The sequence below is a fragment of the Lagopus leucura genome, unplaced genomic scaffold, assembly GCF_019238085.1.
Source record: "Lagopus leucura isolate 7727_CA_CO unplaced genomic scaffold, USGS_WTPT01 Super-Scaffold_100004, whole genome shotgun sequence".
Classification (NCBI taxonomy): domain Eukaryota; kingdom Metazoa; phylum Chordata; class Aves; order Galliformes; family Phasianidae; genus Lagopus; species Lagopus leucura.
Genome location: NW_024962264.1, coordinates 9713433 through 9741083, shown reverse-complemented (window position 1 = coordinate 9741083; position 27651 = coordinate 9713433). Strand labels below are relative to the sequence as shown.

Sequence of the window (27651 nt, the reverse complement as noted above, 5' to 3'; positions counted from 1 at the left end):
ATGTGCTTTTAAATTTACTTATTAGTTAGTTTACAGGTTGCCTGGAAGGTGCTCCTCAAAGTGGTGGAGATTGACTTTGGGGAGTAACTCAACAATAAGGGAGTAACAAGCAGTGTATTTGTTGCCTTAATGAGATTGAGACTTAGTTTCTGGTAAGCGTACAGTTGAGTGACTCGGTCATTTATCAAATGAAGATGGGGAATTGGAGGTGCCTGGAGGAGAGAACTGCTTATAGTGGAGAGTGGTTGATATGATATGGTTATGAATCAGGAAATAAGTTGTTAACATAGGAGCTGAAGGCTAAATATTCAGCGTTTCAGAGCAGCAAATGACAGGTGACTTTGCGTTCAGTCTTGTCATATGGACACCATAAGATATAATTATCATGATCGTAGTCTTCTGAATGCAGACTATGAAATTTATGCTCCTCCGTTTTGGTTAGAAGTTGGATTTAAATTTTTGGTGATTGCTGAAGAAACTGTAGTATTACAATAATCACAGAATCACAGAATTGTAGGGGTTGGAAGGGACCTCCAGAGATCATCGAGTCCAACCCCCCTGCCAAAGCAGGTTCCCTACAGCAGGTCGCACAGGTAGGCATCCAATAATGAGTGAGCGTGTCAGAGGTCAAAATAATGATGATGATGATGATGATGATGAACAAATGAAGCGTGTTTTATCATTGAACAACAGAACCAAGCACTGGCATTACTTTCTGTTGAGAATATCAGAGTTCTTTTCATACAAAAGGTAAAAACAGGCAAGGAAAAATCTTCAAATAAATACTCTGATTTTGGACTTTGAAGTCCTAGGTAAAACAGCTGTCTGGGTTTAGCTGAAAACAGTGAAATGGATACGAGAGAGCCAATGGACGTGTAAGACAAGTAGACCTCAGCTTGTTTTTGTTTTTTTTTTTTTTTTAAAAAAAAAAAAAAGGCACAGAAAATTGTCAGACACGTCAGACATAACAAGAGAGCAAGGGATGAACTTCTGGGAACCCAGACTTTAAAATAATGAATTTCAGATAAAAAAATAACAACTACTGCAAGTTGCTTTAATAGGGATAATTCTATATTATAATAATAAAAGAAGAGCTTTTCTCTGAAACTCCATTCAGTCAGCTCTGAATTGATTTTTACAGAGAAGTTCCCTCTGTGGATGTCCTTAGAACATCTTCAAAAAATTTCACTGAAAGCTTAGTAAGTTGGACATATTTTTTCTTCAGTGGACTTACTAGGAAATAAAAACAGCTTACATCCAGGGGAAAAAAATGTTAAATTCCTTTATTTTTTACTTCAAATTTGCTATCATTTGTATGTATGCAGTTTTGAAAACATCACACATTAAAGATATTGTATTATTCTTTGTTTTTTTTATTCTGAGCAAATAGGACTAGAAGTGAAGTTCTTTTTAGTCCAGTGTTATTGACAATCCAATTTATCTGAGGTATGTTTCTTGAACAGTCATTGTTCCCAGCTTGTTTATTTTGGTCATGGTATTATTTGCATTCCTTCTGTATAACCTTCAGAAAACTCTGTATAAATTCTGTAAAATTTTTCTCTTCATATTCTTCACATTCTTTGCATTTTTTTGACGTTGTGGAATTCAACTGAAAAAGAAAATGCAATAGTAAAACAAGATACTTTGTCTATATGTTCTGATAGAGAACTAACCCTTTTAATTCTGTTTTTGTCCATAGTTACAACACAGTCAATTGCTACAGAAAGCACTGCTGGAGTCTTCTAAGGTATTCATCTTTTGTTCCTGGCTTGATTTCTGAATAGGATCACCTTTCAAGGATACAGTGCTTCAGAGAGAGGTTTAAGTCACCAATCCCTTTGAAAATTGGGACACTTCTTTATTTGCCAGTAAACATACTCAAGTTTAGATACTGAAGTTACAAACTATTATTTATATATACACATTCAAACATTTATGTCTGCATGTCACAAGTATTTTCTTTGATGTGAGTCCTGGGAGTGTTTTTCTACAATCACCAAATACTGCTCTATCCTTTTTATGTGTGTAATTTTCTCAGTATTATGTGCATGGGTTACTGGTTGATTACCCTTTGCTTTCATATACATACCATCTTGCCTCTTCCAAATCTATGAGAAACAGAATTTCTGATTTGGAAGAAACTATTCTCATTTCCATTTTATCCACAGACTTTTGGTTTTACTTACCTGGCTAGTTTCAAATCTCGCATTTCCATTTTTCCAGATGTTGAATACATCCTGTGTTCTGCTACATTTTTTGATTTTACATTCATGAAGAATCACTTTCATCTCTAAAAAAAAGCATCTCATTACGGGTTCCTGGCATTCTTTCTGGAAAAAAATAAATAAAAGGAAGTTGTAGCTGTTTTAAGATTAAAATGGGATAAGTGAATGTGGGATATAATTTACCAGAAAGTGGTGATTTTTATTTACTTACTATCTGTTATTAGTATTCAAATACTTCTAAATATCTGCAAAAATTAACTAAGAGCTAATATATGACACACAGGCCAGCCAATTTCCTATAACAATGTGAAGCATTATGTCTTGACAAAGAACACAGGAAAATAATAATTAGGATAGGAATATGGGAAAGAATTAACACTAATGGAATTAAATTAATATTCTTAGTAGTTCTAGCACTTATATTGAGAGATCATTATTCAGAATAATGGAGAGTGGAGGAGAAAAAAGAAGTGGATATATGCCCGTATTTTACAAATAACAAAAAAAAACCACAAAAACCCAATGGCACAAAAGTACCATTTTTTTCCACCAAGTCAATAAAACCAAAAAACAAGCTCCAGGTTGTCTGATTTTCACATTAAGCCTTTCCACTTTAAGAAAGTCTTCCTGACATTACCAGCTAAGAAATTGGCCTTTATAATGTATTAACTTCAGTAGCTCGTTTCAGTCACGGGAATGGGTGTGTGAGTATGGACTTGTATGTTCTGCAGCTTTTTTTCCTATTGTGTACAGGGCTAACTCCATGGATACATCAGGGTCTGCTTTCTCAGGCTTTTTAGGTCCACTGAATGCATCAGTGTTACTATATTCTGCATGCACACTGAGATTATTTTGCACAGATACAGTAAGTCCGCTATTTCTAGGAAATCTCATTAAGTCTGTGTACAGGAATCATGTATTGTGTGCGTTTGGCACAGTCATTGTGTTTATGCTGTCAGGAGGAGGCTGTCTCAGGAGCAGGCTACTGCCAACTTCACTACAACAGTGAACCCAGCTCATGTTGCACAAGGGCCATGCTAAAAGTAAAGGCTAAGAAGAGGTTATTGGTTGGATTCATGTTCTTAGAGGATTGCACAGAATAAAGACTGAATTCCACAGTAGATTATGGAAAAGTCTCTTCAGGAATGAGTTTATGGAAGCCACAACTTAGTTAACAATTATATTGAAAATGAATTTATTTCTTGTAGGATAAATCATAATCTCCATCAATTACAAGGCTAAATCCTTGATATTACATATTATTTGTTTCTAGGCTGTAAAAGCAGAAAACCGCACTGGCAGATGTTCACAGTTCCGTTCCATATTGCACTTCTCAAGTAAGTAACTTCTCTTCTTATTATAGAATTCTAGTGCGTGGTGTTAAATAATAATCTTAGGAAGTATTTTCTCTGTCACTCCTTCAGTTTCTCCAATTACAAATGAGTAGCAACATTATTTTTCAGTGTTTGCTTTGATAAGATCATTTTAGACCATCCCGATTAGTTGAATAATTTGAATAGCAGCTACTTCAGTAAAATTATTTAATACCAGCTTACATAATTTATCATAAGTAATTTAATTTGCAGAATTCTGCCTTCCAAGGCAAATGATTTGGTTTCTGAAACTTTTCTCAAATGAGTGCAAGTCTACCTTTGGAAAAAATTGCTAGTAAAGAAATTAAGTTACCGTATTAGACCAGTTTGAGTCCAATTTTAATTATACTTACATCCTCATCTGTGTTAGCAGTATATAAACTGACATCAATGTCCTAAAAGGAAACAAGAGTTGTAATTATGAACAATAGCTAACAGGCTTAGAAGTAAACACTAGAGCCATGGATTCAAGTTCAACAGGTCAATTAATCCAGGTACTGGAACACAGTGAGACAGTGATCTGAAAGTGACCTAGGTGACCTAGTAACCTGCAGAATGGGCTGACTCCCATGCCCTCTGCCCCTTTCTTTTTGCTTTATCCAATTAAAGAAATTCTGGAAGAAAAAAAAAAAAGAATAGCTTCATCTCCAGTTCGCTTTAGCTTTCTATTCCCTAAACGACTACGCAAACAATATCCTACTTCATACTCCTTGTCGCTGACTCTCTTTATTGAGTACTGTGCTAAACAGCTAAACGTGTAGTTATGTCTGCTCCTATGATCTTATGAAATAGTGACTTCTTTTGAACTTACTTCAGATGTCTTGATCTGCTCCAAATCTTTCAGAACTTCTGACCACTTACAGTGATTTGCTTCTGTGTTTGGTACATAAGCACTAGAAGAAAAACAGTGACTACTAGGTTAAATAGTAGGCATACACATTGTTTATGCTGAGAAAAGACTTACCAATCATTCAACCAGATAATAAAAATATGTATACATATGTTAATGTGTGGAGCAAGTACATTTGACAACTTGTAAAATCACGGAGCCACATGGTTTAAACAGACAAGGGTATTTTGTGTGTGTGTGTGTTTTAAGCTAATTTTGTAAGACATAATGCAAGAGTCAATTATTTCTTGTAAGTAACCTACAATTCTTTCCATGTATCCCAAAAAATAACAAATTTCTGTATCTCTTACACTGAATTATTTTTCCTTCCCTACTATGAAATTTCTGTCTTTAGCCCTGTAGAAATATTGTATGCCATTTTACATCTAATATTTTTTGTGTACAGAAAAGACTCCTCCTGCCCTGAATAAAATTTTGTATGGAGTGAACCATTAAAGGATAGAAAGTAGGTTTCTTTCTCCTCTGGAAGATTATTGCACTGTGAACTGTGATTTTAGTGTGTCCCCACTTTGACCCTTCATTTGGATCCCTTTCAGTATTTCTGTATTTCTGTAAGGCAATGAAAGGAAGACAACAAATTGATTTGGGAAGTTAGTATAAAACAAGCAGCTGTTCACCATTTAGGCCTTAAACAAAGGCTGATAGATAACAAGATTTTTGGGAAAGAAAAATAAAAGAGGTATTATAACAAGAACCGGAGGACACTTAGCCCTGATTTTTCCTTCCCGGAAGACAGAGCAGAAAAGTTAGACCTTAGTAAAGAGATTTGACAAGGAGAGAACAAGTAGGGGATGCTGGCACTAGAATCGGGGTCGGTTTTCTAAGACAGGAAAGTGGAATCAGAATGGAAGGAAATACCTAATATATATATAAACCAGCATACATATTTAAACATGTGCATGTTGTTTTTTTTTTTCACTGCAAAGGAATATGGAAGTCTTCAAATGCAACAGTTCAAACAACTTGAGGATTATCATGGAGATAAAGGCTGAGAGACATGAACTGTATGGAGCCTGAGAAAAAAAAAAGAATAAAGCAAGGGACCATAGCCTAAAGAGAACTCTAGGACTGCTTAACAAGGCAGGAGAGGAAGCAATTGGAAGCCATTACAAATAACAGCTGTAACAGTAAAAACAAGATAATTTGTATTTACTGTCTCATTAATATTTACTTTATAGTTACCATAGGAAAAAGATGGTTAGTCCAGTCTTATTCTTTAAAAGGTAGAAGAAGTGGCTGTTCAAAAGTAGATACAGTTGGTACTGGAGACAAATACTTTTCACGTGTATTTTCTGAAAGATACAACCAAGAAGATAGCGTGTCATAATTTTATTTCACATAATTCTTTTTAGTTCTGACTGAATTAATCAATTTGACAAGATACCCAATCAAGGCAAGACTACCTGTTGGGTGTTTAAAGATCAACAGATCTGTAGCTTGTAGTCAGTTTATGAAACAGTAGAAAGTCAAATGATTCAAAATTGCAAACTCATCCTGTTTTCCTGTCTGCTCACACTGCAGGCTACTTTAATGTAAGGACATTATTAAAGATCTTGTATTCCATTTTCTATCCTGCAGATTTTTCCCCTGCCGCCCTGTTTCCTGTTTGCCACCCAAATCTTCCAAATTACCTACAGTTGTAACATGGTCTACAATATCATGACTGTGTATATGTGAGGTGTTAGATACACGTAAGTCCAGTGTTGTTACATCTATTGATATTTAAACTTTTAGATGCAGTAGATATTTGTAGTGTTATACCTGCTATATGTACATCTAATACTGGGGAGTGAGTGATTGAAGCATTTAAGAATTCTTTCATTGGAGTTTGGCAACTGGAAATGAGAAGGTGTGAGCTGTACATTAACTGTTTTATTTTATTTCCTACAGCCTGGGAATTTTTGTTCCAGAATCACAAAACCTTTAATTTGAGCTCATATACGTCTTCTTCACAGAGGTAGGTTAATTATCTGCAACTGTGATTTCGATTCAGTGTTTAATTTCTTATCAAACTATGTTTCTTTCATTGTGGTTTATATCCACATGAATTTACAAGTAGATGTTAAAAAATTGATCAGAGAGCGTAATAGAAAAAAAGCTAGTGAATATGTTAGAGTGAAAGGCCTATCCATACTTTTTGTCAGGTTTGCTGCTACCTTGCTGCAAGCCACTTAACTGTGATGAAAGCATCTACTAACCAGGCTAGGAGAGCAGTACTTGCATGTGCCTCAGAGGAGCTCTGAAAACTACTTGTAACAAGTATTTGTTACTGCTTTAAGCAGAAAATACTCTAAACTGTCTTGCTCCCAAAACCGAAAGGTTTTGCTGAGATAATATAGTAGCCACACCATCACCTAAATTTCCACACTCATTAATAGAAAGCGGTGCCAGATTCTTGTATTTACTTTTGTGTCCAAAATCTGTTATGTAAGAAATATGTACTTGAAAGGTAAATTCAATTTCATACCTAATGAAAGTATGGCCAAATCAGTAATATCTTATCCATCTTCTGAAGTATTTCCAGTACCTTTAACCAAAGTATGTCTAAAAACAAAGCTGAACCTGTTACTATTTCCATGACCAATGGAAATGAAAAAAATAACTGTTCATACCAAAACATTAATAACTAATGCAATAAATACACTTTTAAACAGGACTCATAAAGAAATATGTACAACCCAGCAGTTGTCAACACTAGAGTAATTTTATTACAATATAACAGGCTGCAAGCTTACCACACTGTTTAATCTGATGTTTGTCAAGTTTTCTGTAAAAATAACAAAATAATAAAACAAAGCAACTCTTCTATTGTTTTTTTAAAGTGAATTCTGTTTATTTTGGCTTGATTTGGCAGTTCATAAAAATTATTTATTTTTTTTTTTAACTTTTTAAATGTATTAATTTAAATGAAAATCAGAAATAACCTTATGGAAGATTTCTGTATACATGCTAAGAAATTCAAATCTTATTTTTTGTCTTCAGCTAAAAAAAAAAATTCTTGTTTAAAAACACATTTTATCAAAATTAGTCAAAATGTATTATAAGCATTTTGCAGTGTGTAAACATTCTGTTCATTTTACAAGCTAGTTTTGGTCAAACTAAGTATGGAGGCTGTTAATGAAAATGTCAAACAAAAATTATATTGGATCTTGAAGTGTTTTTCAGCTTTTGATTCATAATTAATATGTTGGGGCCTTACGAGCTGATTTGAAGGGGAGGTCTAGGCCAAATGTGTTATCAAATTTCTATCGTAGGAAAAGTGTTCAAGGAAAATAATCCCTTACGCTACCTAGCGAGTAATGAGCCTGGGTTGACATCAGTTGGACATTTGTTTCATTTTTTTGAATAATGTTTTTGGCTCTCTGTGATGACAATGGAACACTGTGTTCTTAATGATTAATGTAGTTGTCTTGATCTTTGCTTTTCTTCAATACAGTAGGCAACCATCATGTAGTAAGCAAATAATTGTTCCTTATTTGAAAAATAAACTTAGTTTTTAGGTGAGAGACCTTTTACTAATTGTAAAATTTAGGGAAATTCATTTGTTTATAGAGAAAGAGGTTCTTAAGGTTCATTAGATCACTTAATACATTGTTTCTACAATCAGGGCAGTTTTCTACCTCAGTGTCTTCAATATTTAATGCAAACTACTATTCAGCAGCTTAAGACTACTATCTCACTTGCTTTGACAAACTACTCTTCTGCTTTGAACACACGTTGTTATTTAAAACTTTTCCTGTTTCCTCTGTTTAATCATTAATCAACTTTATTATGCCTCTGATACTTGCCCTTGTTTTATGCGCAATTGAACTTTGAAAAGAAAACAAAACAGTTCACATTCAAATACTTTTTTTTTCCCCCCCTGTAGGTTGTAACCTGATAATCTGCAACAGCAGAGTTCAAGTGAATATTTTCTATTTATTTCTTTATGTAAGATTCATTTGAGAGTTACGATAAACAGAAATAATCTGTTTTGAAAAAATAAATTAATTTTTTAATCAGCAAGTTGCAATGAACAACTTATCCTTGAGTAAAATATAAGCCACAGTAAAACTGTTATCTCTTAAAAAAAAAAAGAAATTTAAGCAGATGACAGAAGTGAACAAAACAGAATCAGCTGCTGATTTTACCATTTTGGCTGTCACAAAAAAAAAAAAAAAAAAAAAAAAAAAAAAAAGTAAGCTGGTTAAAAGAAAATATTCAAAGTTTTATGCAATATTTAAATTGCATGCAAAGAAAATTACTGAAAGCTAGAATTACGTGACTTTGCTTATGTACCATGTGTCTGAATTCCTTTATTAAGTGTTGCTTGTAAATTTCTCAGTGAATCCTTGAAATGTGATAATTATAATTAGAAAAATTTAGTTGCTCTGTAAGCTAGTTTTATCTACAGTGGTTCACCATTCCTAATTGTTTGTGTCCATAGTTTATTACAATAATAATTTTAATCATTCAATTAAAAAAATGTGCAAGACATTTTCTTGCACTGCTGAAGTAAGATTCTCCTGCTAAGTCAAACATCCTCTACCATATTAATATCAGGCTTCTGGGACCTAAACATTTTCACTCTCAGCCAGGTCTCTGTAAAGAAAAGAGTCCCACTGGTTGCAATTTTATGGTGGCCTGAAGAAAGAATTGCTCTCAGAGGCAGAATCCCCTTCAGAATCTGAGCACAGAAGCAGTATCACTGTAGTGCAAGATAATGCTGTCCTTTCTCCTTGCCCGCTTTCCTCCAAAATGAGTTTTTTCTATATTGGTCCTGTGGGATTTTCCAGATAATCTTCACATTCAGTGATCTGCAGTGGATGTGCCCAGGTGTTTTTCAGGAGGAAAGCTCAAGATGGAAAAATACAAGTTCCTGCTCCTTCTGTGATTTTATCTTCTTGAGAGTGAATACATTTTGTCAATTACCTTTGGCAACTATAATTGAATACAGGTTCTTATTACCTAATACCAGCACAAAAAAATACTGACACTTGCTTTTATCATATTCATACAACTATGGAACTCACAACGGTGCTTTTGTGGAAGAACTGAGTATTTTTATTCTTAATTAGAGAATTTAGATCGTGAACATACAAGTTCTTTATTTGAGCATTTCATTTCAATACTGATCCTCAGTCTCCAACAGCTCTCTCCTTCACAGGGATCTCTTAGATAGATAAATATTTTGACAGCAGTCTTCTCTCACAATCCATATAGCATAACTATTGTACCATCAATTACCAATGTTGTAAATTTGTGACCAAAATAATGCTGATAATACACCAAATATTTTAGCCATTGCTAACAGTTTTTTACACAGTTAGGGCCTTCTCTGTTTCTCATTTTCCCACCCCGCCAGCAAATAAACTAGGGGTTTTAAGAGTCTGGGAGGGGACGTAGCTGGGACAGCAGTCCCAAAGGCATACTCAATGCCATATAATATCACATGTTATAAAATTTCAGGTGAAAGCACAGGGGGGAAGAGAGGGTGAATTTTTCTAAGAGCAGCCATTGCTTGGAAACTGGCTGGATATTGATCCACTGGTAGGAGAGGGCAAGTAATTACTTCTGCATCACTTGCGTTTTGGTTTTCTGTTTTTCTTCACTTTTATTTATTAGGCTGTTTTTATCTCAGTGAGTTTTCCCCACTTCTGTCTTTTTCTGTTTTCTCCTCTGTACATCTGACTGTGGGAATGGTGAACAAGAAAATGTGTGGGAGCTTAGCTTCCACCACTTATGCATTGATATGTTCTTGGTTTGCTGGAATACTTGTTCATTTGCTTTTGATAGTCATTCAGTAAGATTTCCTTCTCCTGTATGCCAGAAGAAACAAGAAAGTAAAGCTTGCAATGCCTTATTGAAAACATTGCCAAAAGGTCACAGAATCATTATTATTCCAGTCAATATCTTAAACATTAGAATTTGAAATGAAAGAAGTTAAATCTTTCCTTTGACCTTTCCTTTGCAAAACATGTTTGAAGCCTGGGGCTTGTATCATTTATGAAGATGGATCCTATGCTTAGCTGTTGGCCTAAGAAGAAGTTATTCCTTGGTGCAGAGAATGATTTTATACCCCTTGAAGAATCTTGCAGAAACAGCAGCTGTGAAACCCAAAAGAAGTACAGCAGTCTTTTAGGGCAAGATATTTCTAGTTGAATATTACTATTTAGATCAAGAGCTTTCCTTTTAAATCTACTTTCACTAATTTCTCAGTGTAACTTAGAAGCTGCAGAAACCAGTGAAAATGTTTTTCAGAACATACTCTCCTGCATAAGTAAGCACCTGAACCACAAGAGATTGTAAAAGACATGAACAAAACAACACAAATAAGAAAAGGATCAGCAGATCTAGTCACAGCTCAAGTCTGTATAGCAAAATAGGTACTGATCTATATATGCTTCTAGGCAGTCCCTGTAAATATTTCTGTTATATATTCATGCCTTGGCAATGAATATTCAACAGAAAGCTAAAATAGAATTGAAGTTTTTGTGCATTAGGGGGTAGGCTTTTAAAATCAAAAACAGTGTCAAGGAAAGGAACTTGGAAAATAAAAGTGTAAGGTCTGTCATAGTGATGGAGAGAAGATGAAAACCCTGAGTTTGTAAAAGAGTTACCACAGGAGCAGTTGCTAGACAGTATGTCAGACTTAGCATAGTACTTAGCTCAGGGACAATGAATTATATCACACGCTAATGAAGATCTGCCATATACCTAGATGGATTAAACATAACAGTCGCAGTATCAAAAGCATGAAATGAGGCAGTATTGTGAGACATTTTTAAATCAAAGAAAAAAAAAAGTTGTAACCTACGACATCTTTATCAATAATGTTGACGACCGAATCAATTGCACCCTCGGCAAGTTTGCTGTTGCCATCAAGCTGAGTGGTGCAGGTGACACAGTGGAAGGAAGGGATGCCATTTAGAGGGACCTCAACAGGCTTGAAAGATGAGCCCGGGTGAATCTAATGAGGTTCAACACAGAAAAGTGCAAGGTTTTGCACTTGGGCCAGAGGTCCAAGCACATTGGATTTAGGAAAAGCAAAGCTGGCTCTGGATTTGCAGACAGGGCCTCTAGACCTACTGTCTTCAACTTCAGCCAGTTGTGAATACCAAGAGAGGAGTGTACTGATGTTTGCCCGACGGGCTCTTCGATCTCCAACAAAGTATACAGATTTAAGTATCAGATTTAAGGCTAGTACTTTCATCTTTATAACTGCTCTAGCACTTCTTCAATGTTGTTTATCAGTATAGACAAATATTTTCTTTGTAATGGATTTTTAGGATTTTAATTAGCAGTTCATTCTCCTTAAATATTTTTAATTGATGTTTCAAATATAGACTGGCAATATTAAGTTCTGAACATAATAGAATATTTTAAGTAGTTTAAAAATACAAAATGTTACTATAATTAAGCTTCTTCATATTGTAATTTTCTGAAGAGTACTGCTTTATATAGGCATATATAATCTAAGGGAACTTATCTTTTTTTTAAGGTCAGCTTGAGCTTTCTGAAAGTCATAATGTCACTACTTTGCATAAACATTCGTATTATTTTCAGCCATTTTAGTGCAACAAATGCTGATATTTACTCTACCCAAAAAAAGTTGGATTTTTTTCTTTGTGGTTTCACATTTTCGTTTCAGTTCACAAAGTGCTTTTCATCGTTTGAAATAGCTACTTCAAAGCTGAAGAACCTATCAGGAAAGGAGAAAACAAAGTTTCTTCCCTCTTAGTAAACTGTGAGTAAAAAATGGAACAATTCTACATACCTGGGAAAATGTGCCATGTTTATTTTGGACACTGAGACAAGTACCTACAGAATTCTCCATGGCCCAGAGAGAAGTCACACCCCATAGACCTGAACCTTAGTTGTAGGGGTGATAATATCTATACCCTATTGAATTCAGTGAGACTGGGGTCTTTATCCTACTCAAATACGTAGGCTGATTTTTCTAAATGTTCTTTCATGTCTTTCTGAAATTCTGAGGGATACGGCGCAAAAAGAACAGTGCACTACTTTGAGAGTGCTACTTTTTTCTTCTGTCTCAGAATTACTTTAGATCCTCATTTGATTCATGCAAGACATGATTCAAATACTCTTAAAGTGTATTACTTATGTTCTCATTTGTTTGTAACAGATACTGACAAAAGTTTTAAGCAAAATAAAAAAAAAAACAGTCAGCAAACAAAAAAATCATTCATAATCTTCGAGGATAACAGTTAAGATACTGAGTGTATAACTTGCAAAACCACTGAAGAAATACATGCTTTTAGTATGTTTAATATAAAGATTTCTTTGATTTGAAAATTTATTTTAGGGATAATGTGGACCTTTTCTTAAGGAAGTAACTCAGATATATAAACAAATAAAAATCAAGGACCCTGATTTAAATAAAAATTTTATTTGTAACTTGATATTTAAGTTGGGATAAAATGGGTGACATCAATTGCTTTGAGATAAATCATTCTGTCTGAGTTCTAGGATGCTACCATACTTTTGATATAGTATAAGTAATAAACTGTTAGTGTAGGTTCTGATAAAAGCCTTCAGGTCTGTTTCAGGGTACATTTGGATCTGAGAGTCAGGATGTCTCAGGGCCAGAGGCAAGCAAATTCTCTTAAAACTGTTAGAATACTTTCTTCCATCTCAGGATCATTCTTCAGTCAGGGGCCTTTAGGTCCCCAACACAAGAACCTAAAAAGAACAGAGGATAGCTACCTGTCCTCCATCTTGTTGTGTCATGTTAGTACTGAAAACTCGCTTTTACTAAGAGTTGCGCAGAACTTGAGTTGACCTTCTCAATCTTTATTCATTAGTCAACATTCAGTGCAGAATTTCACTCAGTTTCTTGGTGAAGATTGTCGTGTATGCACAGCTCATAAATTTGCATTACTTTTGAGTCATTTGTTTTTAACTGGATGAAATCTACTAGAAAACCATTTTTTCCTCACTGTGACCTATTTGTCTTGTAATCACACACAGTTTAAAATGAGAGCTGAAATATTCATTTGCCATTTAAATTATGCAAAATAATCTACAGGCTTCCATAAAATCTCATGAATCTGAGAGATGTTTTCAGTTACACGAAAGCAGATGAGTGAGGCTTTTTGTCCTGTAACAAAAAAAAAAAAAGGGGGGAAAAGGGAAAAAAGAAGGAACTGTTTTAAAAGTAGAGTGTTGAAGAACATTGGAAAAGTTTCACAAATATTCCCTTGCAAAAAAAGTTGTATAGGTACTTGAAGAATTTACGTTTACTTATCAGTAAATGTACATGCTTTAGACCTTTCTTTTGTATCACTGTATGTTCATGATACACCCAGGCACTGTTAGATAACACCAGCAGAGATAACAATTGTTAGTAGCATAGAGCTTTTTGAGCATAATACACAAGTCACATGTTTCCTGAATACAGAATAATAGAAGAAAAGGGGTAAAGGGGTAAAAATGAGTAAAACTGTCTGGTGTTTATATCCTCAGGACTTCCATCTGCTGTTGATTGCTTTTTCAAAGCTGAAGTTAAATTTGAACGTTAGAAAGGATAGCTACGCTTTGTTTTCTGGTCAGCTAAACAGATAATCAGAACCAAGCTCCACCTTTGTCAGCTCCAGCGTGTACATCATTCTTCCCCCAACATGTATGTATACACTGTGTTTCTGCTGAGAGAAATAAGCCTGACCCCCTCATAAAACAACGCTGTTAGGCCAGAGTCTTCCTCTCTGTCTGCCTCATCATTCAAGAGTACTTCACTCTGAATGCTTCACCACATCTTGAAAAATTTTACACTGAAAAATGATGAGGTGGTTCTGAGATAAAGTTTTCAGTAAAATTTCTCCCCACGTAAGGGAGATATCTTGACTGCATTTTCTTCAGATTTTACTATAAAAATTGAACAAAGGAGTACACCGTGAAAAACTTGTGTTTCAACTTCTGCAGAAAATGAGCATTGGAGTGATTCAGTAAAATCTTGAAGTTATCCAAGTATATCTATAGATGTTATAAAGCTATAAGATCTATTGAGCTGTATTCTATCTTGTTTTGGGTCTGGGTAAATTTTCTAATTTGATAGAGGTATACTGCATACCATGAAGCTCAGCAAGGTATTAATGGCTTTGAAGGTTTTGTGGTGGAAAAAAACGACATTCCTTGTAACCGTTTCTGATGTGATATATCAGATGTAGATTCTTCTAATTTTCCTACCTGCTTTTCCTTGTCTTCCTTGGGTCTGGAGGAGCTAAACATGAGTGAGAAAAGCCAGGTACATGAGTTCAAAATGAATGGAAAAAAAATTAGCAGGAAGCTTCAGCTGTTTTTCCAAAGCTGTGCTTGTTTGTTTCACTTGCAGTGAATCTCCTGACTTCACCAAATGCAGCAGTGCCAATGTGTAGTGAGCCCTGTCTGCAAGTACTGAGGCCGCAAGTTTTAGTAAGTCTATGCTACTTGTAAGGACAGCAGTTTGCTCTGCTGTCCTTGATATACATATGGAAAGACAAGAAGAGTGAAAAGAGGTGGGGTTGCCAGTGATTCATCATCTTGTGGCCTGAGTGAAGCAATATGCACAGCTGCTGTCTGCATGTATCATTAATTTTAGTCTGGAAAGCTTTTCTAGGCTGTAGTTTTAACTGAAGTAGTCTTGAAGAGAATCATCTATTTCTGCAGTTGTTCCAGCGGATGTTTCAGCATGCTCTTATGTTTCTAAGTACTGTCTTCTGACAATGTCCTACGCATGTCTCTTTTTTTTCATACTGGCTCCTTTCTTCTTTTTATGGGTGGTGAACTGAGCAAGTAAGAAAAGGAGTATTAATCTTTCTATATAAATTTGTCAGTTCTGAAATTGGAAATGCTCCTTCAGTGGAAGAGATTTTATTACCCTCGCTCAGGAACTGTGAAACCGAAAATAACAGCATTACATCAATTTCTATTTGACATCTGTGATAAAAGTTGTATTTTCATTTGGTTTGGAATGTTTGTTCCATGATTTTTCCCTTTGTTTCTTTCATGATCTGGAGGGCTTGTAGATTGAGCACATCTTTGTTCACCTTTGCTGAAAAACATGGTTCAGGTTTTGGCTATTGAGTTGGAGATCCTGGAGTAAAGGTAAAACAAGGCAAGACTGCTGTCTACCCTAACACTAAAGGAAAACTGTAACTTAGAGGTGTTTCTCCAACAGGCAGCTTGTTCAGAATTGAAGTGAAACAGCACTCTCCTGGACCTCTCTAGGTTTTGTTGGAGGCTTGTCACATAGCACATCCAGCCTGTTACAGCCTAATTAAGTCACTTCCCAAGAGGATATAATTACAAGCATGTGGTAAGTCATAGAAATGCTCACTGATATTGCAAACTAATTTCCATGCTCACTTCTAATTCCTTTCTTTTTTGAACTTAGGCAAATTTTATTTCTTGCACTGAATAATTACGTGGTTAGGATTTGTCTTAAAACTCTGAGGGGAAACAAGGGAGTGAATATCCCTGGAGCTCTTCTGAAGGCTTTCCTCTCCTCACCAACCTTGTAGTAGAGTAGAGGAAATAGCTGAATAATTACAGTGATATAACAAAATGCTACATATGAAATGTTGTTAAACTATGAGGACGAATTAGCTAAATAAAAAAGCATTACAGTTGTTTTCTAGTTAAAGACCTAAAGTTGATTGTGTTAACAAAAGTTGGTGCTTTGTATGCTGAGGATGGAGAGTGAAAGTGGAGGTAGTGGTGGAAACTGAAAAGTGTGCTTTCTCAATGGTGTTCACGTTCACTTCAAGGAACTGTTTATCCTGAACAGCAGAAGTCAAGAGTTGCATGCTCTGAGTTCTTCAGGAGGTAAATAGATTCAACTGAATAAGGAACACGTACTGCAACATATGTCACAGAAAAGAATAGAAAAAAATAATGAGATCAGGGCTGGTATATTTAGTTTCTGTAAGTGAGTTAATTGATTTTATGTAATGAATTAGCTATGTTGTATCTTTCACCTGTCCCATCAACTGATGATCTGCTCTAATCCTCTCCATCCCTGTGGAGCTCAAGTGGTGGGGGTTGATTTCCAAATTTTTCCCCATAATCATGAGGGCTATATTCTTCCTGTTTCTGCTAGGGGCTAAGTCTGTGATGTAATCACTCTGAGACTTGGAATAAAGTCATATGAATCTACTGGGTAATCGAAGATGAACACCGTTTTTGTGTTGACTTGACTTCTGCAAACTCCTTTGACTTCTGGAAAAGGCGAGGTGTAGTTTAAGGGGAGTTACACATTTAGAATGGAAGAGTTTTATCTAGATGCTTTTGAAGAGGTAAACAGCAAAATAATTGAAAATCTTCGTAAAAGGAATCACCCTGTCCTAAGCAGCAACTTCACTGCTATAATTAGCAAGAAGACCATTCCAACAATTCCCCACAACCTGCATATTTGGGCAGATTGGCTTTACGTAGGGATGTGTTTATCCGCATTTCAGCACAGTGTTAGGAATGGTGGGGTCAGATAGGGCTATGCCTGTTGACTGCCTCAGATACCTGCTCCAGCCTGTGCACAACTGAGTGCCCACAGCTGGAGCACTCCTTTTTTTATTATTTTTTTTTCATGGTAACCTCCAGTGTGTAGAGAAGGCTGGTATATTGGGGCCACCTAGCAGTCCAGCTCCCAGATGATGCTGACAGAGTTGGCAGGGCATGGCCAGGTGAGTGTGTACAAGGGCATCCAAACCTCTCTGTAGAGAGTTGTGTGTAAACCTTGGGAATACTGAGTTCCATCTGGAACCATGTGGATTATTAGGAGGCCACCAGATCACGCTGCTTATTAGAAATGCAACTGACACTGAATCATCCAGAAAGTGTTTTGAGAAAGTCTGAAGAGTGCTCAAAAATCTGAACACTTGCAATTATCCTCCTATACTGAGCACGCTTGGGTGTCAGGAGTTACAGCCTCACAAGTTGCAGGAGGTCAGCTAGAATTTAACTGTGGGGAAATTAAAAAAAAAGAAAAAAAAGAAAGAAAAAAAAAAAAAGGGATCTGTAAAAATCCAGAGCAAAGGCTGGAAAAAGTAAAAACAGTGTGAAAAGAAGATAACAGAAAATAATAGAGTGCTAGCAATCTTATCTAAAATACTGGAAACATTTCCAAGCTTGAAATTCGCTGCATTAACAGTTTTTCTTGTTAAGCTACATGAGAAACACTAAGAGCTTTGCAGACACTTGTAAAATGTCAGATTGCTTAAATGACACTTACCTGACTCTCCAGCCTTCTCCATGCTCCAGCAGAGTTTTGTGTTGGCTGTGCCATCCCCAGTCTCTTGGTCACTGCAACATCACTCAGTACAGAAGAACAGAAGCTGGATCAGGCAAGTACATTGTAGTACCTAGAAATGGAAAAAATATATATATTTAATGTTGCAATAAACCTCGAAGTGGCTCTCAGATGATCTGTCAAGAGCATTCCAACCAACCAGCTGAAATTTGAAAGGGATTTTCATAGAAACACCAGATGTGTCTTTTCAAAAGGATTACTTTTATCTAGAGACCAGATACCCGTCTTAGACTGTATCTCTGAACACTGCAATATAAGAGAGGAGAGTCAGTCTGGAACAGATGTATTGTCATCAGATAATTTTTTTATGACTTCTGATGAAAATTAGAACAGAAGTTGTAGCTAAGTTAGCTAATAGGAAAGTCATTAACATCAGCATAATTCTGTGGTTTGTAAAGGGCTAGAAGAGTTCCCCTAATTACATCAACAGTGCATGACACGTGTTTTTAATAGTTGCTTTTTATGTGTCAGCCCAGCTATGCAATTTTACTTGCGTTCTCCTCTACTTTACAAGGTAAATTAGAAAAGAATAAATGAGGCAAACCACACAGAATCAAGGTCAGGGCAGCAGCAATCCAGTGTGCCACTTCTTTTAAGCCGTGTTTTCATAGAAGGTATTATGGCAGCTAAACAGCTCATTCTCCTTTTTATTATCTCTTTATAGATGAAATGATGAAAACTTAGTAGCACATTTTCCTTCTCCTTTATAACGTTTTTTCTACATTCATTTTGAAGACTTGCAGGTGCTGGGTTTGGAGAAACAAGAAATTTCTTTTGTTAGAACAGTGAATTTTGTATTCACAGCAAGACTTTGAAGACATGCAGCAGAAAAATATGAACACACTTTGGTAGTGCAATTTATCTGAATATTAATATTTGTATTTTTTTATAAAAGCAGTGCAACATAATTTGCAAGAAAATAGATCTCCAAAGCTACTAATTTATTTACTGTTTTTCATATTGTACAGGTGGCCTGTGAAGTTACAATGTCTGGTTTTCATTTGTCTCATAAATGGACTTGGTTTCTTAGATTTAGGCCTGATTTAAGCTTCTCCAAGCTGGGAATTTACGGAACAGGCTGATGAGAAAGGCTCTTAAACTGCACTTGTTTAAACAGAGCAGTTGAGAGTCCACCTGAAGTACCTGTACAGTTATGTGTGCCACCTTGTGAAAAAAGTGGGAGTAATTGTCAGTTCACATAAACACAGGACAATGGCCTTGCTAGCATTAAGGAGATAAGGTGGGATATCACATCACTTTGTGCTGCAATTGCTCGATACAGGCTTGCAAGGAAAGATGAGCAGAGAAGACTAGAGGGTGCGTAGATGTAGTGCAAGAAACTCTGATGTACAGGGATTGTGAGGTCTGATGAAAGGAGGAATCAACATGAGGACATGACAGTGAGGGTCTGCTGAAGGATGCTTGATCATAGAAATGAATGAAGCTGTCTTTAAACAAATGGAAAATGTCTCCCATTTGCAGGCTGGATTAAGCTACCCAGCACCTGATGGAAAGTCAAGACGAATGGCTCAGAAAATCCATTATGTTTCTGAAGTGATGCTCCACGTGATACAGGCTGCATCTGAAGTACTAGGTACGGTTTTAGCCCCACCATACAAGAGAGATGCAAAACTGGAAAGTCTGGTCCTAAATTTTTTGGAGACTCTGAACACATAGGCTATGGGACTTTGGTTTGTGCAACATGGAGAAGAGAAGGCAAAGCAGATCCTTTTTTGGTTCTTTTTTCTACCGTATGGTTATAGAGAAGAGAGAGATAAACTGTTACCGGGGATGTACAGTAAAAGAACTGGAGAAAACGCTGGATATGAGGGAAAAAAATCACAGTGAGGGCAGTTACACAACAAAGGAGGCTTCTTAGAGAAATTGTGGAAGCTCCATCCTTAGAAATGTTCAAAAATTAGCCAAACCTGGGGCAATCTACACTAGTGTTGTCCCTGCTTTAGTTGTGAAGTTGGGAGAGCTGATCTTTAGATACCTCTTCCAATAGAAATTCTTCAATGAAATTAGGTGTTGGATTAAAAAATAATGTGGTAGAGGAGGGGAGCAAAGATATGAAATCATGCACAGATGTGTGATAGGATAAACATTTTTTTCTTAGGAAATTAAATTAAACTCTGATAATTTCAAATGTGTAGACTGGAGAAACAGTCCAATTTCTATTTATGTGGGTGCTATTACCTACAGTGTTGTTAAGGCCTTCTGTAGCTATGTTTCTAACAATGAAACTGTTTTGGTCACTTTCAGCTTAAGATGAAATTGTTAGATCTGAAATTTCCTATACTGAAAGTCTTATCAAACATAATTCAGTCATTTCCAAAAACAAATGAGCAAATAAAAGAACTAGAGAAAATGTTTATAACCATTTAATTAATGGCTTTTTAGTGATGTATTCAATTTGGCAGCCTAAAAAATCTGCACAAAGTTTGCAAAGTCAGAAGTGGCTAGTTCACGTAATTACAGAAGAGATTTCTTGGCAATGATTTTTTGGTCTCCAGCAGTCTCTTCATAATGAACATACTCCATCTCAGATCTTCAGAAGCAAGCAGAACTTAAGGTATCAAAAAAGGCTTCCAGCAGGAACGATGTGGTGAAAGCCAAGGGAACAGAAATCAGTGATGCTGTTTGCAACACAAGAGAGGAATTTGAGTAATGTGGCTGAATGAAGGGCATGCATAAGAGAGAGTGGAGGTGAAAGGAAGAAGGAAACCTTTGTTGTAAGAGAATTGGGAGGATTTAATGGTCACTGAAGTATATTCTTCTCCAGAAATAGAAACTGAACCCTACTCTCCTTACCTTCCTGTCAATTCATAACTTGAAAAAATTACCGAATTTTTAATAATAGTATGGTGTAATAATTTCCTTTTTCTCACACAGGATTTCTGACCAGAATGGATTATGTATGCTGAATAGGCCAATCTTGTGAAAGAGACTGTATCAGTGTCTTCATCTGAAAAAAAGGAAGGATACAAAAAGAAGCAGAAGATAACAGAAAGAAAAATGTAAGTTCAGTGACAAGAGCAGTTGAGTTTAGCAGCTCTGAGAAACAATCTCAACCTTTACTTCATCTTACCACCTCCATGTGACTTGAGCAAGTGACTTAACCCAGGTTTTTTTGCGTGTCTGCTTTTAGGATAACTTGCCTCATGCTCCCCAAGCATACGTTTCTAGTCCCTACAGTCAGCTCAGATGGAGGTTTCTCCAGTGCAGGTGGTTACGGTTTGGAGAAATAAGTGCTCTCCACAGATCTTAATTCAAAAAATAATTGAGTTATCACAGCAGCAACAGAACACACTGGGAGCTATATACGGGCATAGACAATCCTCAGGAATGCTTAACAATCTCTTAAAAAAATTCATCTCCAAGTATCACATACCAGACCCCAAATCATTAAATTCTTCAGATCTTTTTTCATTTATAAAATAAAATTCTCATTTCATTATCCTTCAGGGCTTTTGAGAAAATGAACTAATTCGTGTTCAAGAAGCAATTTGATACTGTACTGCTGAGTGCTATAAATGGAAGGCAAAAAAATAGAAGATAAAATTAATTATTCTACATTTACAACACATTGCAAGGAATGTGCAGCAGATCAGATATGGGGATGTGCAAAAGAAGATTATCTAATTTTTTTTATTTTATTTTTGTATATATATATATATATATATATATATATATATATATATAAATCTTACAGTACAATCTCATTTCTTGTGCCCATGTAACTAATTACTGTATTATAAAATACAGCGGATACTTAGGCTGTAGACTTCTTTACAATTAAATAAAAATGATACAAAATTAAATAAAATTAACGGAAGAAAGCTGTAAGCAGTCAGGCAACATGTAAAGACCAACCCATTTGGCTTTTGCCATCACCATTGTGTGGTGTTGGCAATTGCAACATCGAGTCAACTTGCGGAATCCTCAACCTGTCTTGAAAAGAGGTATCAGTGCAACCCCCAGCGGACCCTCAATGCCACCTTCTTTTTCATCCCCTCTGCTATATATTGGTAATCTGTGCTGCACATAGCAGTCCTAAGTACAGCTAATGTTAACTGTTGTATCAGAATTTATTCTGCTCTAGAAATGTGAAACACTATTTGATCCAATGACCCTTCCAAGAGTCAGCATAAATTAAAACTCTACCTAGCAACTACAGCCTTACCAAACTACACTAAGCAAGGAAACAAACCATACTTTCTGTTTTCCACTGCAGGCTACAGTAGATAAGCCTGCAGATTATTGTTATTCCCATTCCCACATTCTTAAAAGCATGTTACATGCACCCAGTTTAAACTGGTATGCAGGTGCCTGTTGTTTTAAAATGCTTTTAGAAGATCTAATGTAACATTCAAGCTGGGAATACATCATTCATAGAATCACTTAATCATCTGAGTTAGAAAAGACCTCCAAGATCAAGTCCAATCATCACCTTAACCTATTGAGTCCCATCACTAAACCTTGTCTATTAGTGCCATTAGTCCACATTTACTCACTTCCTGGGATGGGAGACTCCACCATTCACTGGAAAGCCCATTTCAATGCTTGTGCACTTTCTCTGTAAACAAATTCTTAACGTCCAATCTAAATATCTAAACAAGCACAACTTGTGACCACTTCCTTGTGTGCTCTCACTCATCACCTGAGAAAAGAGACTGGCGCCCTCCTTGATGCAGCTCTCCTTGTGGAGACCAATGAGATCTCCTCTCAGTCTCTTCTCTTGACCAAACAACCTCAGTTTCCTCAGCCATTCCTTGTAAGTTTTGTTTTCTAGCCCCTTCACCAGCTTTTTGCTCTTCTTTGCACACTCTCAAGGAATTCAACATCCTTCTTGCAGTGAGGGGACCAAAACTGAACGCAGAGTAAGGTCTCAGTTGTTGCATGTGCAAGGGAAAAATCATTTTCCCAATCCTGCTAGCCACTATATTTCTGATGCAGGTCAGGTGTCATTGGCTTTATTGGCCACCTGGGCACGCTGCTTGCTCATGTGTCATTTAACTAAAAAACAGATAGAAAACATCCATAGCCTTTGCCTTATCTACTAAGCAAGTAATCTTGTCATAGGAGATAAGTTCAATCAGGCATGACCTGACTTTCAAAGACTGGCTACTTCTGATAACATGGCTGTCCTGCGTGTGCCATGTGAGGGATGCAGATACCTATTTCTCTTGCAAGGAGTCTGACGGCAGTAACCAGCTGCAGCTTTCAGGATGTCAAGAGCATAGATTTCCATGTTCCTGCAATTCCTTCCCCTGATCCTGTTCTTATTTCCCCTTCTAGGAAGACAGCGACACTTAGTCACTTGCTAGAGGCACAAGCAGTCACTATTGGTGTAGGTGCTGTAATTCTTAACTAGCCAATGTAGCATCAAGAAAGGCAGCTGAGTTTGTGCCCAATTTTCCATCATTGTTGAGTACAAAATTGATAATATGCTAATAGTAGTTAACAGCATATTAACAGTTGAGTGAAATTTTGTCAGTGTTATTATTCCTGTACACAAAATGAATCTTCTACAGGATCATTTGTTAGCAAGATCATTATATCAAAAATAGCATTGTCATATTTTGTATCTGCACATATGGTTCTTGTGAGAGACAAGAATCTGACATTACAAATAACCTCAAGTCTTTGCCTTGGCATAGACAGCAAACTTCTCCACACCATCCTGAGCTGTTTTTTCAACTGTAGGGAAGAAAATTACTGAGCACTTCATGCTCACATGCTCACAGCCTTCTAGCAGGTATTACAGCCAGAGAAAGGTGCAGGAATTGACGTTCTGGCTAGCTATTCACCATACAGTAATCTTTCTACTCAAAAACAATTTGCATCCAATAAATATGTTTCATTTGAATTTTTATTCCCGAAAGGGCCTTTTTTTTAATTTAAAAAGGTGCTTTAAAGATGCAACAAATTCTAGTCATGGCTGTATTGGTCTAGCAACTTTGATATAAGATTTTTATCTGTCATAGAGTCTAACCTAATAGTCTAAAGGTATTTTCATAAAGCAGGCTTTCTAAAACAGTTCCACAGGGGGGCTAGGGGGATAATCAGAGGTGTTTTTTTAAAGAGTTTCTGAGCATTAGTGGCAGAGTTAATTGTTGAACTATTAAACTATAGGTTGCAATTCATAGTGGCTATAGTTACAACAGTTTGTGAGTGATCACCCTTTGCTACCATTAAAGACCTTTCTCATCTATTATAGCATGAAATACTGGAAGATGGTTTGTTACCTGCTGATAATAACCTACCAGCAAGGACAACAGTTTAATTATATACTAAACCTCCTGCTGGCAAATAAATGACTTCCAAATACTTCTGCTCTTCCCTTGTTTTTTCACACACACACACACACACAAAAAAAAAAAAAAAAAAAAAAAATAAGAAAAAAAAAAAGGAAAAAAAAAAAAGAGAAGAATCATTTTCTTAAATAACTAGCCTTATCTACCCATGAATCCTGATGGAGCTAAAGAATGTGAAGAAGTCCCAGCCCAGACCTCTCAGAAAGAATTGCAAGATTCTTAAAGGTGATGCTGGCCATGTGAGATCTCTGCTTACACCGAGATAATACAGACAGCTTAGATGACAATTATATCTTTTTGCAATGTTTCTTCCTTCAGATTCATTCTGAGCATGGGATCATAGCACCAGCTTTTGTAACAGCACTGGCTGAAGAAGAGCAGAAGGTACCTTACTGCTCAGGAACCTTTGAAATCAACAACTTAGTTGTTGAATCAAGAACTAAAGTTCACTGTTCAGCAAGTAAACAGTGAAAAAATAAGTTTGTTCTCGGATCAGTTGCATAGAATTGGAGGCCCCTTTTTCCATAATCTGTGCATTTGGGTACTGGGGACTTGCTGTATAATTTCATCTCTTTGAACTTCTGCTTAAAAGGCACCTTTGAGCAAATTTTCCCATGATCTGTTAGAAGTTCTTTCTACTTGAGTTTGGTCCTTGCAGAGAGAAGGGCATCAACTAGTTTGAAAATGTCAGCATTTATTCCCAGAGTCATCTGCTGTCCTAGCAAAATCTGTAGAATGGAAACTGGAAATCTGGGCTGTGTGAAAATAAAAAATAAAGATTTGGGAACTCCTTATAGAAAAATAAGTTACATATAAATAAGTGCTTCATATACATTTCTCAGACTGATAAATAGCAGATAACAAGTAACAAATGATAGGGACTTGTCCTCTTCATTTCTGAGCAATTTTCAAGCTTCAGAAACTCAGGGAAAGGCACTTCTGCAATTTAAAAGTGAGGCTAGTGAGTGACAAACACAAAAGGCAGCTTGCCATCCCAACTAGAGACTTTTTTGCCTGCTACCTCAGTTGTATACAACTCACTACAACTTCACATTGAGAGCCAAGAAGTATTTATAGACTTGTAATAACAGCTTGGATTTCCATTTTCAAGCAGTGTGTTTTACCGTGTCATGATGGCCTGTGCTGAAAAGATCATCTCTAGTAATGATTCATCTATGACAGTGATATTGAACAATTTTGTTAATGCATGGTATCTTTATAGGTAATAACGTCATAAAATAGCCAGATGTGCCTCATCACGAGTAGGAGACTCAGAATTCAGCATCTCCAAAAAAAATAATTCCAATTTGTCCTAAAAGATCTCATAGGTAAACTATTGTTTTTATTAAGACAGCAACCAAAAAATAGTTATCATGTACTAAAATACACTATTTGGGGATTCTGTGGCAAACTAAGACATACAACTGCTTAGAGCTAAAGTGTTAGAGTAAAAGCAATTGCTCTGCACCCTTTTTGTGTTTATCTGTGAAGTCTCTGCAAATTTTGCCCTCTGAAAAGAAAGTAAATAAATGACGCATTAGAAAAGCAGAAATATTTTAGCATGTACACACAGTGAATGGATATGATTGAGTTGTTTTTGTTATGCCTAAAACACTACACATTGATTCTAGAAAACTGGCAGCATATTTTGAGAATTCTTAGTGCATTATATGATGTAATTTAAATAATCTTCAAAAATACTGTCCTTCATTACGGGTTTAAAGGTGTACAGAAAAACATGATTGCGAAGGGTATTTACTGTCCTTGGGTTTAGCTTTTTTAGCTGGTGGTGTAGTGATGAATGAGGGGATACAGCAACAAGACCATATCATGTAGAAAAATAATATGGATTAAAAATGTGCTTATGTGAAGACTAACAATTTTATTTCATCAGTTGAGGTTGGGCTGCTGTCCTTTATTGATTCCTGAAAGCTCTGTCCTGTTTCCTGAAAGTGATACCCTGTGCTAGCCTCTCCCTGCAGAAATGATTTATTTTACATCATTTTTGACAGAATACAGGAGAACAGTTCCCACATATTTCTGCACCTTCATGTGCTGGCTGCATAAAGCTGAACTCTGAGCACAGAGAAAAGTATTTGTGAGAACTGTCAGCACCTGACAGTAGAAAGTTTGTATGAAATATATTACTGGCCACAGCCTGGAAGATGTTCATGCAAAGGCACGTAACAGCAAGCTGAAGAGAGATGGGACGTTTAATTCTTCAGAAAAAATCTAGCATATTATTCCTATTACCCAATAACTCCACATCAGTCTGTATCTCTGTTCTCTGCAATCCTTTTCTATTTTCAGTCAAAGTCTGAGATGCCTTAGAATGGAATTGCCAATAGTATTTTTTTCCCCAGGGAATTCAAACAAATTTAAAGGCAGTGGGATAGATAATGTTGGTGACCTTTATTGTTTGAATCTGCAAAGCTAAAATAATGATGACAGGCTATAAAGTTGGTTATATTCTTGAAGTTCAGAACAGTCCAATAGGCTCCAAAGGAAGGAATTCTATACTTTCATTTGCTTATACTACGTCGATCTATGTTTATATATATCATTCCAAGAGAAAATAACTGAGTGGTATCTTTCCATTTGTCTGTCTCATTTCAAATAAATTAGTATCTGTATGTGGAAATGAACACATTTATAATGGGCAAAGGAAATTCTGTGCTGTTGTCTATCTGGAAAGTACAGCAAAAAATAATGTAATAATGATAATCAGGAATTTCTCCTGCAATATCACACTGTTTTAAAGGAAAGCAGCACATACATACCTGCTGTATAAAGAAGAAATCAAAAATGCTGTGTACATACTCGGGAGAATTTCTGGCTTTTACAGAGATTATTTTGCAGGTCTTAAAAATACAGTCCTTCACAAGTTCCTCCCCTACGTGTCCTTTTTCTCCTTTCTTTGGATTTCATTATTCAGAAAGTGTTATTTGGACAGCAAATTCATGAATGCAATTGTTTAGTTGGCTTGTTAACCAGATAATACTCTTCCAGTACGCTGTTATCAGCTACTCTATCTCTGTAACACCATTTTCAGTAGGATTCCGCTTGACTGCAGTTTTCAGTTCTGTACATACATTTAATGTTCTTTCAAGAGCATGCATGAGGTTGGTAAATAATTTTTCTCCCAATCTTTCATTTCTCTCCGTGTTATGTTCACTGGTCTCACAGAGGTGTCTTTTTTTTTTTTTCCTCCTTATCTTTGCTTTGTGAGTTTGTTAATAAATGACAAATTTTCACTGACTAGCACCAATTTTCCATACTTTCTAATGCCTCTCCTACAGGAGAAATGTGAAAGAGGCACCAGGTTGGTGATTATATATACTTGAAGTATGTCTCTTTCATTTAGAAGTCTTAAAAGGCAACTAAAAAAAATAATAATAATTGAAGCTAAGCAGTATGAATTCCCTCATCCTTTTAATACAAGAAAGACATTTTGAAGAAAGCAAAAGTATGTTGAAGTTTGTAAAATACTTACAAGCCTCGGAAATCTATGTAGCAAGTTGATACGGAAACAAGGATTAAG

At 36.1% G+C, this 27651-nt stretch overlaps 1 protein-coding gene across 1 annotated transcript; it reads right to left on the bottom strand.

The window, feature by feature from the left end:
• Positions 1-1327: 1327 nt before the first annotated feature.
• Positions 1328-27651, bottom strand: IL15 (interleukin 15). Its single transcript, XM_042871569.1, has 7 exons — positions 27604-27651; positions 17713-17842; positions 5691-5800; positions 4410-4491; positions 3952-3993; positions 2187-2330; positions 1328-1609 (listed from the first exon to the last, which is right to left on the bottom strand). Exons 2-7 carry the CDS (start codon positions 17764-17766, stop codon positions 1499-1501), a joined length of 543 nt encoding a protein of 180 aa, XP_042727503.1. The 5' UTR covers positions 17767-17842; positions 27604-27651; the 3' UTR covers positions 1328-1498.